Source organism: Equus quagga, chromosome 15, assembly GCF_021613505.1.
Source record: "Equus quagga isolate Etosha38 chromosome 15, UCLA_HA_Equagga_1.0, whole genome shotgun sequence".
NCBI lineage: Eukaryota > Metazoa > Chordata > Mammalia > Perissodactyla > Equidae > Equus > Equus quagga.
Genome location: NC_060281.1, coordinates 74,159,589 through 74,178,275, shown reverse-complemented (window position 1 = coordinate 74,178,275; position 18,687 = coordinate 74,159,589). Strand labels below are relative to the sequence as shown.

General features: G+C 54.5%; 2 protein-coding genes across 12 annotated transcripts in view; one reads left to right on the top strand and one right to left on the bottom strand.

Annotated features, from left to right (window-relative positions):
• The window catches only part of TPCN1 (two pore segment channel 1), a 59,505-nt gene that overhangs the window by 22,580 nt on the left and 18,238 nt on the right, over window positions 1-18,687 (bottom strand). For 8 of the 11 annotated variants that reach the window (XM_046639232.1, XM_046639236.1, XM_046639237.1 and 5 more), the window contains 4 exons: window positions 7,372-7,499; window positions 2,415-2,591; window positions 1,865-1,978; window positions 909-1,039 (listed from right to left, as the gene is read on the bottom strand). In XM_046639232.1, coding sequence (XP_046495188.1) covers window positions 909-1,039; window positions 1,865-1,978; window positions 2,415-2,591; window positions 7,372-7,499 — 550 coding nt within the window. The other 3 variants (XM_046639230.1, XM_046639233.1, XM_046639234.1) reach the window with 3 other exon arrangements.
• IQCD (IQ motif containing D) overlaps window positions 17,030-18,687 on the top strand; it is a 46,572-nt gene continuing 44,914 nt past the window's right edge. The window contains exon 1 of the mRNA XM_046639249.1: window positions 17,030-17,164. The gene's annotated coding sequence lies outside the window, so the exon portion shown is untranslated. The remainder of the gene's footprint in view (window positions 17,165-18,687) is intronic.

Genomic DNA, 18,687 nt, shown 5'->3' with positions numbered 1-18,687 from the left:
GGGATCTCTCATCTGCGTGGGCTCCTCAGTGGGGGATCTCTCATCTGTGTGGCCCCTCAGTGGGGATCTCTTGTCTGTGTGGGGCTCCTCAGTGGGGTACACTCTTGTGGAGATGGGAGCCTGGTGCTCCTGACTGACAGAACACTAAATGCCATCATACTTTGCTCTGTGATGTCACCCTTAGTGTTTTCCCAGACTTCCTCTCAGTTGGTGACATGTAAGAACAGGGGCTGGTGTAGGACACACACAGCCTCTCTTCCTCTTACAGAGTCCAAGCAAGCGAGTGTCCAGGAAGAGACGGAAGAGCAGAAGGCCACGGCACGGCCTTGGGTGCAAAGTCAGCTTCCACGAGTGGGATGTGGGATGCAAGAAGACAGTTCAGGGCCACTTAGTCCTGGGACACCTGTTTCCAGCCTTGAGGACGGGCCCGGCGAATAAATTGCCAGCCCATTCTCATCAAAGTACCCTAGCCAAGAGATTTTCCAGATGGAGTCTTCAGAACTAAGTTTAACTCCAGGCCCCCGGCCTGGTTTGAGTTAAGTCACCAGTCTCGGTGGAGGTGCCAGCACACCCTGCTGAGTCACACGGACTCTGCCAAGTCGCCTGCTTTAGGCTGCCCCTGCTGCTGTGTTTGGGCGGGTAACATGCTCAGAGAGAGCAGCCGGCCCCAGAAGGTTGCAGGGAGACGGGAAAGAACCCCAGACCTGGAGTCAGGAGCTCTGAGCTGCAGCAGGAGCACCCGCTTCCTCTGTCTGGGTCACACGGCAGAGGGAAATGAGTGCCCACAGCTGATCTACGCGCAGGACCGATCTGCTCACCACTTGACTCACTGGGTCTGCTCCACTGCCCCAGAGGGCCGGGCCAGGCCATAAGCGCGACTGTGTGAGCAGCTCCTCCCCGGGCCTTACCGCCGGACACCGCCGCAGTACCGACAGTCCACCAGAAAGATGCAGCGCAGCGCCCGGGTCACCCGCATGTGTGACGTCTGCCGTACCAACACCACGATGGCCTCGATGAACTGCACCACCAGCACGGAGGTCTGCGGGTGGACAGGCACGGGGTACCGTCAGCTCCCCAACCCAGCCCGCTCCCCAATACCTTGAACTGAGGGCTGCCTGGATACGGTCCCCTGTGGCCTTGAACGGCCCTTCCCTTCTCTCCAGCTCTCTCCTACCTCCCCCAACATCAAGCAGCCCCTGGAGAGGAGCTGTCGGCTGCTGGCACAGATGCGTGGACCCAGGAGAACGAACCCAAGAGGAACGCCCCCCGAAGTCAGTTAGCTGGCAGTCGCTGAGCAAGACCAGCACTTGCCCGGCCACATCCACCCGCCTTGGCTTTAGGCTCTCCCTACTCGCACCGTGAGGGCCCCTGAGGTCCGCGATGCATCTTGATCTCCAACTCCTCGGGCACATTCCCCCGATAAGAGTTCTTGGTTTTTACACTGCAAACCGCCACTCTGACCCATTCCTACTTACGCCTCTCTCTGCGGCCCCGAGAGCCGGTGTTCAGTACTGGTTACTGATCAGCCTGCGCTTGGAGGCCAGACAGACCTGGGTTTGAATCCCAGCTCTGTGGGGTTTAGATCTTATTCTCTTCTGACTGGCTGGCCAGAAACTAGGAACAGTAATTCATCTCCTGCAAAGGTCGTCATGCTAGTGCTTGGCACGCACTAAACACTACATCACATTAGCTACTGTTGGCATCACCGTGACCTCTGGAGCGTGGCTCTGCAAGGCTGGAAGCATGGCGAGGACAGGGACCCACGGTTACACTCAGGTGCAGGAGTGGGGATGTGGAACTGAACTGAAGGCACGGGCTTGAAGGTGACATGGGAGAAAATGCTGTAAGGAGACGGACACGTCACCTTGACCATGGTCCGTTTGTGCCGGATGAAGGTATGGAGGCCCAGCCACCGCAACTTCATGCAGAGTTCGAACACCACCACCATCAGGGCGAACAGCTCCAGGGTCGCGTGGACCTGCAGCAGAGGGCGTGGAGATGTGGCATCAGCAGCCCTCTCCTGGCCCACTGGCGATCACACCCACTGCCTTTTTCCCTGGGGCTGGAGAGAGTGGGCAGGACTGTTCATCAGGTGTGTTGCCCACCTGGAGCCAAGGTGTGGCCACTGGTCCTAAGTGAGGCCATCAGATGGAGCCCCTGCCCCATCACCAGTGGGCGGACTCACAGAGACACTGGGCGGGGGGCTGCACTCACTTCAGCAGGGACCCCAGGCGAGCCTGGTGAGCCACTGCTGCTCCTGAGGCCTGTATGGCCTCCCAGGGTCTCTCTGTTTGAAATCTGCTTGCTGGGTCTGCCCTTCCAGAATGTTCCCGTTCAGGCTTGAGTCAGCCTGAGAGACGGCTATCTGGTGCCTGCCCTCCGAGAGCCATGGCTCCCGCCCTGCGGACACTCACGTAAATGCCCAGCCGGAGCGCGGGGACGGCTGGGGCCTCGCACAGGGAGAGCAGCAGCAGGAGCAGGGCCGTGGACAGCTCCATCAGGTAGAAGAGGTGGTTGTGTGCGAAGAGGTAGGCCGCCAGCGCTCTGGCATCCTTGGGGTGGGTGAAGAACTTGTCGTTATTCTCGCCTTCCTGGAAATACAAGGGCAACGTGGGAAACGAGCCTCGAGAGGCCCCAGCACCAAAGAGGGGCCATGGGCAGGGGAGATAGGAAGGCCCCTGGCAGCTAAGAGAACATTGAGGCCAGAGAAGGAAGAAGATGGAAAATCAACAGTATTATCTTCACAAAACTGCGCCCCAGTCAAGTCTCGCCCTTCCTGCTGATGGGGCTCAAAAGACACGCGGCTTCCTCAGGACCACCCGGAGGAACCAAAGGATCAAAAGTCCTGAGAGACTAAGAAGCAGTGAAGAAGCGGCACGTCTGATCCCGAGGCCACACTCCCCTCTCAGAAGGGTCTGCGGAATGGGAAGAGCTGGGGGTCTGGGGCAAACAGACGCTGAGTCCGGCTTCCTCCCTCCTCCCTGGGTAACACCGAGTTCCTTTGCCTTCTCCAACCAACAGTGGGATGACACGAGCACCTCCTCCCAGGGCCCCTGGGAGACACTGAGGCACACGTCTGGCACACGTCAGCTCCCCGCAGATGCTCGCTATTAGTATCGTTAAGTTACGGTAACGCTGAGATGAAAGGGAAGCCTGGGGGCACCTCGACTATACTCTGCTTGACTCAGGCTGCCCCGTGGCCCACTTCCGAATTAATGCTGCTATTTCTGCCTCATTTCCTAACCCTGCAAAAGGACGGGCCTTGTCTGCAAACAGTAATGAGACAGCGGCTGACCCTGACCGATGCCACCCCCAGGCACAGTGCTCAGCCCCTTGCCGAGCACTCGAGCACTCACTCGACACTCTGCTCCTGACCACTCCCCCTTCCAGCTGGCACTTTATCACCATTTGAGGGAGAGGGGAAATGGAGGCACAGGGAGCGTCAGGGACGTCCGAGCTCAGAATCAGGCAGTCCGATGCCAGCGTCCTTGCTCTCCTATCTACTGGCTTCCCACTGATGCTGCAGAAACTAAACGACACAGCCCTGGGAACGGTTCACTTGGGAGTACAAGCAGACAACACCCCACGGCCACTGCTGACCCTCCCTGTCAGGTCGGCCTTCTGGAGAAGGGGGTCTTCACCGCCTTCCTTGAGGTGTGGCCACCTCTTCAGCTTCATCACATTGGTACCCCGCCCACCAGCCAAGACATCATGAGTGCTCACTTGGCTAGTGCTTTGCATGCACCACTTCACCTCATTGCTTCTCATCGGGGGGCAACATTGCCCCCGCCCTCCCCCACCCAGCCTGGCATGGAGACGTGTTTGCTTGTCACACCTGGCAGGTGCTGCTGGCATCTAGTGGGTGAATTCCGAGGATGTTGCTCAACATCCCAAAATTCACAGGACAGACAGCCCCTCACCACACAGAATTATCAGCCCCCGATGTCCACAGGGCTGCGTTGAGAAAGCCTGACTCCTTCACTCCCAGCGCTAACACCCAGAGGAGACACTCTTCCCATCGGCTCCATCCTAGAGGAGGAACGTGGCAGGGCCAGAACAGACCCCCAGGTGCCCTCACCCAGAGCCCCTCTGAGAGCATTCCAGCCATCTTGGAACGCAGTCAGACCTTCAGCTACTCCAGGGATCGACTCTTCTGGGATGAGGCCACCTTGCCATCCTGACAAAACCTCATTCCAGGGAGGGCGAAACTAACACCTGCCACAGTGATTCTTGCAGAAGGTGCGGAGCCTGGCTAACAAGAAGCAGCATCTCTGGGCCCAGGGGTGGTATATGGTGCCGTGGAAAGAGCTGCGGCCTGGTGGGCTCCCGTGTCAGCCCAAGGTGGCTTCAGCTCGCCAGGCCTGTTGCAGAGCTAGGAAGGCAAGGGGTATTGTTGAGACCCACCTGACATGGTGCCTGGCGCACACAGTAGGTGTTTAATAGATGTCTGGTAGGATCTCCCGCAAGAGATCACCTCCCCAGGCCCCAGCCCGGCCCTGAGACTGTCCAGGAGCTGGGAGGCGGGAGGTCGGACCTTGGCTGTGGTTTGCAGGGTAACTCTGAGTGAGTCACTTCCCTGAAGCTGGATCCGTCACTACCCTCCTTACCAAAACATAAAGACAAACCACAGACTCAACGGGGACAGGCCTGACAAAGGGAACAAACATCCCAGCGGTCAAACGGAGGGCCAGCTGGACAGGCCTCACTCATAGTCCTGTGATCAGGGCAGGGCTGTGGTTTTCCCCAGCACCACCATGGCTGGGGGACACCCACGGTGGCCTGGACGCTTCTGATTTGGATTACTAAAAAATGCAGTTCTCGGGTAATTTCTTCTGACAAACAGCCAGGAAGCAAGGTCTGGTTAGAGGAGACCACTGATGTGGGGGCTCAGATTTTACCTTGAGGACTTGGAATGGCCAGAGGGGAGGTGGAGGATGAGGTCTCCACCAACAAGGATGGAGTGAAATATTACCCATGTCACCAGATTCTCACCCAAACCCCGAGGAGAATGCTGGCCTTGCTTCCTGGCTGCTGATCATGAACTAGATTAGGAAAACTAAGAAGGGAGGCCAGTTGTACGTGACTTCCAGGCCCTCGCTCTCTGTTCCCTGAGGCAGAAGTCCACACAGAAAACAAGTCCTGTCTCAGAGGCACCAGGCCCACCGAGCACCTGGCTCCTGAGGGTGAGTGAGTTCGCAGGGAAAATCTGGGAAGAGAGGAAACTGCGGGCACCAGGCATCCTCAAAGCAGTGAAGGGCCAATTATCCAAGACTCCCAACAGCCTGGTGCACGGGCCGAGCTGCAGCTTGGGTGCAGAGCAGGCAGAGGAGGACCATCGGACAACAGGCAAACCATCCTCCAGAAACAGCCACGAACTACTGTTCACAGGGATCTGAGTTCTGCTTTTATCTTTATTTTTTTAAATGATGCATTTTTGGTAAAATGATTCAAATCATATACAAGATTAGAAGGTAGTAAAAATTTCATCAGCCAAAGATAATCACCTTTAGTATTTAAATAGCTTTCCAGATGTGAATGGGCGTCTGTGCACACACATCCACAGGTATATGATGCTACATACATACCTACGCATGTGTGTTTGGGGGTGTGTATATATACAGACATACACATAAATATACACACATACATGCTATATAAGATTTATCATACTACACCCGCTGTTCTGTAACCTCCTTTTCCACAACCACATGGCCCATTTTCAAGTGGCTACATGTGGTCAGGTATAGAAATGAGGGAACAACGTAGAGAAGAAAGAACATCATTTGGAGGCTGATGGATGCAGTTTAAATCCATGCTCTGCAACCTCCTAGGTGGGGGCTTTGGGCTCATCCAGCCCCTGAGTCTCAGCTGCTGGTCTGTAAAACGGGAGACGATCAAACTGCCTCAGAGGGTTGTCAGAAAGATTAGCAAGTGGCCACTCAAAGTTAGATCTTTTTATTACTAATATCCTCACCTGCTTAAGGAAAGAAGGAATTGTCAGGTTTCCGAAGTCCCCCAGGCCAGTCTAACTCTGTGTTCTGACCCATCCAAGCTCTTACCCAGCACCTGGTCAACCTCGGGGAAGGTGACCGTGACCCTGGGTGACCCTGCCAGATCATCCACAGGCGTGTTTGAGCTTTCCAAAATGTCCCTAACACATTCCTTTGCCTTCACCTGAGTACAACTATCTGTGATACTGCATAAAACACGAGAAACATATTGACAAGTAAATATTTGATTTTTATCAAATGAATATCTAAATTTTATTAAATCTTTAAAAAAAAATAACAAAACAAATACTTGCAATGGAGAGTTGCTTCAAAGAAAAAAGATTACGAAGAATTACCATTCAGATGAATTTAAGAAAAATTCCATCTCGTCACCCAAACCCTTAGTCAACGCACACCAGAAACTGAAATCTTATAGTGACAAGAATGGCGAGATTAAGATGACAATGCCACAGACAGTAAGACTGGCAGTTAAGAGGCAATATCTCCTTTGGAGAGTATTCGATACTATACATCAAGGGCCCTAAAAAGTGTTTATTCCTTTCATCCAGTAATTCCACTTCTTAGAGTTTTTCCTAATTAAACAATCCTAGATATTAAAGAGAAAAAGAGAGAGTAATAATAGCTCTATGCATAGATTGTCTTCAGATTATAATTTATCGTAGAGAGATGCATAATACATAATAAGGGAAATATCAAAAGGGAAAATACCCAACCTGGCTAAGTAAATTAGGATACATCTGCCTGACATGAAGTCATTAAAATTTGTTTACAACAGTTATAAAAACATGAGAAAAAAAGCTTATGCTACATGTTACGAAAAAAAGGCAGATTATACAATTGTAGATACCACATGACTTTAAAATTACCTTACAAAACATATAAAATCTATGTATTATTCTTAAATAATGGTGACAGTGCCTGCCTTAGGTGAATGTTTTTTCACGTTTCCTTTGTACCTAAATTTACTGTAATGAGCATGTATTACTTTTATTAAAAAGTATTATTTTTATTAAAAAAAAAGAAAAAAAACAAAAAATAAGCATGAAATAGGAAACACGAAAGCAGCAGCAAGTCAAGCAGTGAAGGGATAAAGATCTCCGAGTTCCCCGACTCGGTCGGCAAACCCCTGCTACAGCATTAAGTGCACCAAAAAGAGGTCCCTTCTGAGACCTGGCCTGTCCTGTGCCTCTGAGAAGACGGAGTGGGGCAGGGAAGGCCACGTGGACAGACTCGGAACCTCAGGGCAGGCACAGCCACCGACTGGGGGGTCACGAGAGAAGCCCACGCACATCACCCTTCCTCTATGGGCAAGATCAGGCTGGCGCCGAGAACGGCCAGGTCCTGACCGGGAGACACTCACCTGGAGGTAGATTGCTGCCTCTTGATAATTCATCTCCCAGTTGTGTCTGGTGGTGCTCGAGGGGGAGCTCTCGGTCCCTGAGCTCAGACTGGGGGCCTGGGAGTCGCGGATGGCATAGCTGCCTCCATCTGTATCGGAAGAGGAGAGAGAGTCACTTACAACCCAGGCTTGAGAGAATGAAGACATCATGCACCAGAAGGAAGGGCTGGCAGTCGTCTGGAACGCTCCCACGTATATCCTATTATCTACAGGTTAACACTCAATCCCATGTACTAATGACAGCAGGAACGAGTATGGCTAGCTAAAAATGTTTCTCTCTCTCTTAAGTAAAAAAAGCCAGGGCAGGGGCTGGCCCAGTGGTGTAGCAGTTAAGTTCTGCGCACTCTGCTTCAACGGTCCAGGGTTCACAGGTTCGGATCCCAGGTACAGACCCGCATACCACTCATCAAGCCATGCTGTGGCAGGGTCCCACATACAAAATAGAGGAGGACTGGAACAGATGTTAGCTCAAGGCTGTTCTTCCTCAAGCAAAAAGAGGAAGACTGGCAATGGGTGTTAGCTCAGGGCCAATCTTCCTCACTGAAAAAAAGAAAAAAGGAAAGGCAAGAGAACAAATAGTATGCTATTTTTTTGTGTAAAAAAGGGAGTAGGGGGCCAGTTGTTGGTGCAGTGGTTGTTCGCACGTTCAGCTTCGGCGGCCTGGGGTTCACTAGTTTGGATCCCAGGGGAGGACATGGCACCGCTTGGCAAATCATGCTGTGGTAGGCGTCCCACATATAAAGTAGAGGAAGATGGGCACGGATGTGAGCTCAGGGCCAGTCTTCCTCAGCAAAATGAGGAGGATTGACAGGAGTTAGCTCAGGGCTGATCCTCCTCAAAAAAAAGGGAGGAAACAAGAAAACACACAGCTGTCATCTTTACGGAAGGAAACGGAAGGATAAATGAGAACTCGGTGAAATTGGCTGCCTTCCAGGGGGTGGGGAACAGGGCGGATGCTTCACGCAGAGGGACTGATTTTTTGCTTACTTCTGACTTTTGGAAGCATGCTAATGTTCTACTTAGTCAAAAAACAAAAATAACTGGATTTGTTTCCTGGCGCAGGGTCGCCTGTGGCTTCTGCCTGCGGACATCCGGGCCCTTTTCTTCATGGCCCATCTGCCTTTGGAGAACATCCTCTCCCTACTTTCTGTCCATCTTCTTGGGCTCTGGCGGACTCCACCCCTGGCTCCCAGGCAGGAGACCCAGGTGCACTGAGAGCCCATCTCCCCTGGACGGGGACCAGCTCAGGCTGGGGTGCTGACCCACGCCCGGCCACGAGGGCTGAACTTGGACCCGTTAGGAAGGAAGGGCTCTTCCCTGCGCTGCTGGCGGCTGCCTCTGCCACCACCACGTGGAAGGCTGCCTAGGAAGGAAGCCGACAAGAACAAAACAAGAACAGGGGTAATTCGAGTCGCAGCACTGGGATCGAGCTGTGCCTGACACCTACCTCGTAGCGTTCCCAAAATCTGAGCCCATAAGGTCCTTTTACACCGAAGCCTGTTTGAGTTGGGTTTGTCACAACACTCAAATGTCCTTACTGGTACACGGTAAGCAATGGCACCGAGGAATGACTCTCAGCTTGCTCATTTATTGGGAAGACTTACTCTCATCACCTCGGGTGAGGATTTGGCTCCCCAGAATCCACACTCTAAATGACCCACCAACAGAGGATAAAGAATCAAATGTTTGGTGCATGAGAAATGCACAGAGGCTGGGAGCCAATGTGAAAAGCTCACAACCAAACAGGAGAGGGGGGGAAACGCAGGATTCAGGGGGCTGTGGGGTCACAGCTGGTCCTTCCGACCTTGAACGGCCAGGCAGGGGCAGTGGGGGTCTGCCATCTGCAGAGCTCTTCCCATCCATTTTTAGACAGTTTCATTGAGGTGTATTTGACACATGCTAAACTGCACATATTTAAAGTGCACAATTTGACATGTTTGACCATAAGCACACACTTGTGAAACCACCTCTACAGTCAACATAATATATTCGTCACCCCTTCTGGGCGCCCCTGCCCGCCCATCCCCAGGCAGCCACTGAGCTGCTTTCTGTCACGATCAGATGAACCGTGTCTCTCAGAACTGCATATAAATGGGATCATGGCGCGTGTTCTTTTTTCGGTTTGGCTGCTTTCACTCAGCATGATGATTCGGAAACCGATCCGTGTCGTGCGGTGCGTGAGTAGTTTGTTGTTTGATTGCTGAGTAGTATTCCATCGTTTGCACGCACCACAGTTTATCTTTCACCTATTGATGGATAGTTAGGTTGTTTGCAGTTTTTGGCTATTTCAAATGAAGCTGCCATGAATAGTATTACATTGTTTTGATCTCAATGCTTTTAATTTGCATTTTCCTAATGACTCATAATGTTGAGCATTTTTCCATATGTTTATTTGCCATCAGTACACCTTAATTGAAGTGTCTTCATATCTTTTACCTAGTTCTTTACTGAGTTATTTTCTTATTTTTGAATTTGGAAAGTTCTTTTATATATATATATATATATATATATACACAAGTCTTTGTCTATTATTAATATATCTACTACAGCTTTCTTTCAAATATTTCCTTCTTTATTGAAGAATAACTGACATAAAATATCATACTGGTTTCAGGTGTACATGATAGTGACTCGATATTTATATACATCACAAAATGCTCACACGATAAATCCAGTTACCTTTGCTTTTGATTAGTACTAGCATAGCTGTTTCCATTCTTGTACTTTCAATCTCTTTGTATCTTTATATTTAAACTGTGTTTCTTGTAGGCAGCATATAGCTCAGTCTCGCTTCTTCCTCCCAATCTGAAACTCTCTGCCTTTTAATTGGGGTATTTAGATTACTTACATTTAATATAATTATCGATATGCATAGGTTTAAATACATCATCTTGCTATTTATTTTATATTTGTCCCACCTGTTCTTTGTTCTCTTTTTCTGCCTTCTTTTGGATTAGTGAATATTTTTTTATGATTCCATTTTATCTCCTTTGTTGGCTTAGCAGCTCCAATGCTTTCTTTTGCTATTTAGACGTAAAATGATCACAGTCGACCCTCAGGTGATACCATGCCACCTCAGGTGGAATATAAGAATCTTACAACAATACACTTCCCTTTCTCCCCGCCAATCTTTGTGCTTCTGGAAATGCGGGGACTTCCAGTTCACAAACTTACTCCGGATTGAGCTTCATCTCTACCGCTAGGATGTGTAACTAGGAGAATCTTTCTGGAAGAGACCCACCAATGAAGCATTTAAGAAAAGTAACGAGTTAACAGTACAAACACACAAGGCTTTGTGGGACGTGCTGCATGCTGACTAACTCACGTAATTCTCACAGTCCCATGGGGTATGCACTATTAGAAATTCCATCGTCCAGGAGGTTAAGCCACTTGCCCAAGGTCACACAGCTGTAGGGAGCTGAGCCAGGATCTGACCCCAGACAGCCTGGCTCCAGAGCAGATGCATATAACCACTCCGCTATACTACCACCCTCTCAGAAAGAGGAGGCTGGGATGAAAGACAGCAGACAATGGCTTTAAACCAGTGGTTGTAAACATTTATGGAGGCTTACTGCATGCCCAAACCTATTCCATGGCAGACTTTATTTTCCCAAGAAACCCGCAGCATTATCTTTCATCCTGCATGCTCTTCTAGAACCTTGCCACTCCCCTACGAAGAGGCAGAGTCTGTCTCCTCCTGAAACCAGGTGAGCCACCGTGACGGCCTTGACCAACAGAGGGCAGAAGGCACAACGCTTATGACTTCCGAAGTTAGGTCATAAAAATGCTTCCACCTTCATCCCTTGGGACCTAGCCACCATGTGTGAGGATGCCCAGGCAGCCAGTGGAGAGGCCCATGGAGCAGAATCGAGGCCCCTAGTCCAGAGCTCTGCTGAGCTCCCAGCCGACAGCCAGCACCCACCTGTCAGCCAGCAGGATGAGCCATCTCAAAACCAGGTCGTCCACCTCAAACTGACACTGCGTGGAGCAGAGGAGCTGCCTCCACCAAGCCCGTCCACACTGCAATCCCTGAGCAAGGGTCACAATGCTGTTATCCGAGGGCACTAAATTTTGGGGTGGTTTGTAATATAGCGATAGATGGCTGATAGATATCTACGTACTTTATACCAATCAACCTATTCCATTCTCACAGCAATCCTACGAAGAAGGTGATGCTACTCCCCCGTCATACGTGAGGGACCTGAGGTGCAGGAAGGCTGAGTACGTTCCGGAGGTCACGCAGCCAGCGAGAAGCAGGACTGGGCTACCTGACGAGGCTGGCTAGCTCCCAATCAGTAGGCTACACGCTTCTCGAGAACTGGGAACGGGAAAAGGGTGTCCGGGTAGTACTGAAAGGATCAAAAGTCCAGCAGCAGATGCATCCCTAAAACGGAGCTACCGGAGGAGGGGGACATCTGGCGTCAGCCTCACATGATGGTGCTGGCCCTTCTCCACCTCATGTCAGCATTCCCCACTCTGATCCCAGGGCCTGCTTCCGGAAGAACTAAGCCCTAGGCAGAGACAGAAGGTCAAACCACCTTCCTCCATCTGCTCACGTGGACCACGAAGCGCGAGCCAAAATGTGGCTCCCAACAGGAGAAGCCGCAGGCAGGTAGCTGGACAGTGCTGTGACCTCCTGCGCCTGCACCCCGTCCTCCGTGACCTTCATACGTCATGGCAGGAGCCGCGGCCCAAGACACAGCAGGCCTGGGTAAAATAAAGAACGGTGCTGGTGCGGGCGGGTGGCGACGAGCTGGCACAGATGGCAACCGACACGAGCGCCACTTTCCCAGCCCGTGCACACATGAGCATCTGTGTGAGCCCCTGCCTCGGAGACGCCCTGCGCAAGCCCTCCCAGCCTTTCCTCTCATGTAGGGGCCTCAGGAAACGGATGCAGCTTCTCCCTCCCGCCCAGGAGCTCTCCGCCCACTCCTGGTGGGGCGCAGGCACTTGGCCCTCCTCAGCTTCGCCCCTCTGCCCCGCACACCACTGGGGCCGGGGGCCACAGGGTCCCACAGGCCAGGCCGCTCCTTGCCAGGCATGCCTCTCACACTCACACCCCGGGTTCTGCCTGGCAGCAGGTGACCCCTGATGTCCTGAAGGCCTTGGTGTGGGTGAGACAGGCTTCTCCCCTGATGCACGAGCCCCTCCGAGCCACAAACGATAGCTCCATTCAGTCTCTGAAATGCACAGGGGCCACTGGGGTGGGGACGGGCCAGGCTCTGGCCGCCTGGAGGACAGTCTTCAGAGCCAGACATCTCTGGTGGGACCTTTCTCCCCAGCCCTCAGGGCGTGCAGGTGACCAGGTCTGGGAGGGTTCTCAGACCACCTCCTGTGCCCACCTTCCCTGGAGGCTCCTGTCTTCCGTCTGACAGATGCGACAGCCTCCAGGCTGGCTCTCGCGCCCGGCCTTTCCCGGCCCCCTGCCCAGGCATCCTGCTGCAGGGTGAAGTCAGCGAGCACAATCCGCCCATGTCACTCTGCTGCTCAATGTCCCCCACTGGCTGCCCTCGGGAACTCGGACTCCTTCGCACAACAGGCAAGGGTCTTTAGAACCTGGCTCCTGCTGCGTCCCTTTCCACTTCCTGTCCCTTCCCTCACTCCTGACAGACAGGAGCATCTGCAGCCTGGCACTTACAGGTGGGCTCTAGGGGGCAGCGGCTGCTCCAGAGCACTGAGGACACTGGGGTCCCCATGTGACAGCATCACAGAGACAAAACGTACGCTCCATAGCCACAGGTCATGCCTGGCCAGCTGGCAGGGAGAGCAGACACACTGCGGGGCCACACAGGGCGGCACGAGGACTTGGGAGGGGCTGTCACGGGGCAGGCATTTCTGCCAGATCCAAGAAGGGCCTTTCTAACAAGCAGCTGCCCAGGACGGCACTCGGCGGAGGGCGCTTTACTCTGTTGTGTCTGATTCATTAACATAAGTAAGTAAATGCGGAACTCTGCTAGGGCTGGGTACATAAGCATTTGTTATTTCATTCTAAATACATCTGTAGGTTGAAGATCATTCTTAACAAGAACATTTTAAAGTCAACAATTGCCTTGTTCGTCCACTCGTTTGTTTGTTCAGCGGGTCTCCCCGGGGCCGGAGGGCAGCCCCTAGGCGCTGGGCCCTGGGCGGTGACCAGAGGTATCTGGACAGCCCCTGCCCTCCAGGGTGCCCGTCTGCTGAGGCTGCAAGTGTCCCTCACCACAGGGCCTCAAGAAGAGGCTCCTCAGGGGCCGGCCCAGTGGCTCAGCGGTTAAGTTGACATGTTCCACTTCAGCGACCCAGGGTTTGCCAGTTTGGATCCGGGGTGTGGACCTACGCACCGCTTGGCAAGCCATACTGTGGTAGGGGTCCCCATATAAAGCAGAGGAAGATGGGCACGGATGTTCACTCAGCGCCAGTCTTCCTCAGCAAAAAGAGGAGGATTGGCAGCAGATGTTAGCTCAGGGCTAATCTTCCTCAAAAAAAAAAAAAAAGGCTCCTCGCTGTTCATCTTGGGATGCACCAGTGGGGGCCCTGACAGATGAGTGGGCAGGCAGGAGTGCGTGGTGGGAGAATATTTTCCTTGACCTACAAGTGCTGAATGGAACAGCTGACCCTCAAAGAATCCCGGGGCAGGAGGGTCCTTAGGGAGTCAGGAGTCTAACCCTCTCACTGCTCCCTACTCACTATGCTGAACAACCCCCAGACGCTGGCTGCGCCCGGACCACACAGTCTCACTTCTCACCTGCTCCATCTCTGCATGGCCCGGGCCACCTCGCCCCTGAATGGGCACAGCCCTTTCCAGCGACTCATCTCCTTGCTCCCTACTCCCCTCCCTGTGGCCCCACCATGGTCTATTCTCTGCATCAAGCAGAGAAATCCTCTGTTGTATACGTGCATGCCTGTGCACGTGTGTGTTTTAAACTTTTTAGTTTAGTATAACAATAACCCTCAAAACACCTAAGCCACATAGTATCACTCCTCTGCCCCAAATATGCCACAGCATCTGGCTCCTGAGAAAACTCTAAACTCCTCCACTGGATAGAAAGGTCCTATGACACCTAGTCCAAGACCTCGCGCTGTCACCTAGTCCCACTCAGCCACACTGGCCTCTTTGTTATCCTAGGACATGCCCAGAACGTTCTGCCTCAGGGCCTTTGCACTTACTGTTCCCTCTGCCCTCCCCTAGATCTTTAAATGGCAGCCTTCCCATATCCTCAGGGGTCCATCCAAACATGATCTCATCAGAGGCTGCCTCAGCCTCCACCCAGGAGTCACGTCACCGTCACCCTGTCTCCCTCACACTGCTTGTGCCACTTCCCAGACTTGCATGGCCAGCTGGCAGGGCATTTATTCACTTGTTGGCCTGTTTTGCACCTGTCTCCCTGCCTGGAACGACGGCGCATGAGGGCAGGGACTTTTGTCTGGCTCCCTGTACTGTCCCCAGAGCCCAGAACGCTGTCAGGCACGATGAACAAGTGCTCAACCAACACATCTCAACGGGAATGACAGGGGAGGTCTGCCCCGCAGGTTCCAGAAGCACATCCCGTGGGGCGGGGCTGGCCACCTCCAGAAACGGGTGGGGAGTGCCCGAGGGCCTCACAAAGGGGCCTCACAAAGGGGCGGGACGAAGATCCCGCTGTGTTTGCTAAGGATCATTCTTTCAAGGATGGCTGCAGTGGGACTATTTTGTGTAAGAGCAATTCAAGGCAGAACCTTAAAAACCAAAGAAAGGGAAACAGGCCTGAAGCGCTCAGGGAGAGAAGGGCGCATTCCCCCCTCCAGGGTGGACTCTGTTCTGCCTCTAGCCACTCAGCCTCGCGAGGTCTCTTCTCACGGGGTCCCGCAGGGGCTCTCACATGGGGAGGGGGCTGAAAGGCCCAGGTGACAAGGGCCACTGCCCCTAGGTGACGGGGCCTTTCGAGAAAGCCACAGGTGCTGTCAGAGAGGTCCCTCAGGCCAGGCTGAGCGGCCGGGCTGCACACTGAGGGATCATGGACCGGGCGCAGAAGGAAGGCAGGCGGCCACGACCCGGCCCAGGCCTTTCATATGCAGCCTGCACGCCAAGGCGGCCGCAGAGTCCAGAGGCACTCTCAGTGCACGGCAAGAGGTGGGCCTGGCCCGCTCGGGGTCCTAACTGCCCGCCCTCATTTGCTCTGCTCCAACCCTGGCTCCCCCCAAGGCTGGAGACGTGGCCAAAGAAGCGATGGAAACTCTCCAAGTGCAGGGGCTTCACAGGGCAGCAGAAGGAAGGGTCAAAGGCTCAGCGGCTCCCCAAAGCGAAGGACAATTACGGTCCGTAAAAGAGAGGGACACGGGGCACCAGGGCCACGGTGGCAGGGAGAGGGCCGGGGTGGCCGCCAGGTCCAGTGGGACAGACTGTGGGCCTGCAGTTCAGATGGGGTGGGGTCCGGGGGCACGAGGCCCTGCTTGTTGGGGAACCGATCCCAGTTCATCCTCAGAAGGAACTCCCTCAAAGCAGGAAGTGACAGGCTGTGCAGGGACTCCCAGTTCTCCTGACTGGTCACCATGGGCACGAAGTCCCAGGGGATGGTCTGTCCCCACATCCCTGTTGAGGCCCATGCATCATGCCCACTGGGTCTGCTCCAGGTGGTCTGCCCGGGGAGCCTCACCCTCTGGGGGCTGTTAGCGCCCACCCGCCCAGGTCTACTCTTGCCCACCTGGGCCTAATCTGCACTTCTGGGGAGAAACACTGGCCCCTGGCCTCCAGGTAAAGGACCGGGGCTCGCATCTTTGGGAGCGTCCCCTGCACAGGGAGAATCCTGGCCAACGAAGCAGTCAGGGGGGCTCTCAGCACAGCCCCCAGGTCCAGCCCCATCCTGCGTGCGGGACCAGCCCCCACACTGCTGATTATCGGAGACCGCATGAGAAGGAACACATGCGACCTGGGACTTTGGCACCATCCTCGCCCCGAGCAGGACAGGTTCTTCCAGGCGAGCTGGAAAGGCAAGGTCAAGGCATACCTCGAGGGCCCAGCTCGAGGAGACGGGATGGCCTCACCACGGGGCTGTCGGGCAGACGGCCCTCCGCCGCCTCCTCCAGGAAGACAACAGCTGGCGTTCGCCTCTGCATTTCCGCCCTTCCTGGGGGGCTGGAAACAGCAGGGCAGAGGGGAAAGCCCACAGCAGTGCAGGAGGGCCGGAGCAGCCGTCTCCTTGGCTCTCACAGAAGCAGACTTCTCCGCTCACAGGAGGGGTTAAAAGGGCCAGAGGAAGCTGACCAGGAACATTCTTGGCAACCAGGAGGAGCCCATTCTGCGCCTCCAGGGCTCCCCTAAGGGAGACATTCTGTTCCGCCTCCTGGTGCCCCGGGCAGAGGGCTCTCTGTGAAAACCGCCTGCAGCCTTTCCAGGCCCACAGGCCTCCACTGCTAAAGACTTACGCAACGTGACCTGCCCCTTAGCCGCCCTCCCTGAATCCTGGCACTCGGCCCAGGAGGGGAACAGAAAATCCCCAGCAGGGGAGGAGAAGGAACTGAAAGGACCCACCGGAGGGACAGGCACGGGAGAACCAAACAAGAGCAACAAAACACTCTGACTCAAAGCGGGAGAGCAGCCCCGTACAGAGGACAGGCCGGCAACCAGGACGAGCTGTCCGCACAGATGGCACCGCCTCCTCCGCGCTGATGTAACAGGCCCAGACGCTCCCTGCCAAACAGCTGGCCGCCTCGCACGCAGCCTCTGAACCGCCCTGCAGGGAACCCGAGGCTTGGGTCCGCTGGAGCGCAGTGTGCAGCGACATCCTGGCGGCGCTGGGTAAATAGAAACAGTTTCCATATGCCAGCCGTAAAGCAGCCCGAGGGAGGAGCCGGGAACCGGCAGGAGGGGAGGGCTCCTGCGACCCGGCCCCATGCAGCCATCAGGGTCTGCTGGGCTGAGGTAGAGCGCCGGGCCTTGCTGTGGGGCCTGGGCCAAGAGGTCGCTTTGGAGAAAATGCCTGTGACCTCCCCGCGGGAGGGAGCTCCGAGCAGAAAGGGCCCCAGGCAGGGACTGTTCTTGGGCAGGTGGATACTGAGGACCCCACCCCCATTCAATCCTTGCTCCTTCTCATCCTCGTTCTCCTCCGTACGCGACCTCAGGCATTCCCTAACACACACGCACCCTGCACATCTCTTCAAGACAAAACGCAGTTCTGGACACCCGAGTTCACTGCCAGCCGTGCCCCTGCCTCCCGGTTCACCGTGCGAATCCCCAGAGCCTCAGTTTCTTCATCCATTAACTGGGACCGGCGCCAACTGTGCTCCGGGCATCACGCAAACAAATGCGGATACGCACAGAGCGCTTGGAGCCCTCCGGAAACCAGTGCCTGCCAGACTGACAACGAGCATCGCCCAGCCGTCTGCCAGGTGTCGCTGAGAGCCCCACTCCGTGGGAAGAGCTTGAGGAGGAGAGGAAAATAAACGAGAGCGACACTGATGCATTTTCCAGATGCGGCGTCGCCACCCCGCCTCTGTGCCGGCTGGCTCTTCAAAGCCCCCCAGATAAAAGTTGGGCAAGACATGCTGCCGACTGCAGGCAGAGTGCATGTCTCCTCCTGCTCGGGCCTCCTCTGCTGATGACTGACTGCAAGATGGCATGGGAGGCAGACCCACGTTATCAATGTCGGTTAGGAAAGGCCGCAAACCTGGCAGAGTGCTGGGCCAACAGGCCGACCCCAAGAGAGGCGAGAGCAGGCACAGAGCCCACCCTGCTGAATTGCTGGCCTCAAGCCCAAAAGCCGTCCTGCCAAAGGCGTAAGCCAGAGGAGGAAAGGAAGATGACAGGCTCACCCAGGCTGGCACTCAGGGTCGAGCACTGTTCTAGAAGGAGGAAAGGAAGACGACAGGCTCACCAAGGCTGGCACCCAGGATTGAGCACTATTCTAGAAGGAGCCTTGGCCTGGAAGTGGCCAGGATAATGCCCTACGCCACCTCCACTGTTCCTCCGGCCAGCTGACAGGGACCTCAGAGGCCAAATCCAGAGGGAGTCCCTGCAGATACACGAGGCCAGCCACTGAAGGACCTGGAACTTCTAGAAAGCTGAGAGCAGCGGCTGTGCAGGGGAGGCGGATGGAAAGGCAGGTGGGGAGACGGGGAACGGCAAGCTCTCGGGAGGGGCTGTGCAAGGAGCCCCTCTCAGTCATCGGGGAGAGATGCCTGCCCCGGTGCCCACCCCCTTGACCGGCTACCCAGGGAATTGCCTCCCGAGCTTGCACACGTGACCCTGAGAGCAGCTCCTGTATCCTGATAAATCATATAGTCATTTGGGGGAGAAAAAGGGAGGGGCAGTTTAGAAAGGCT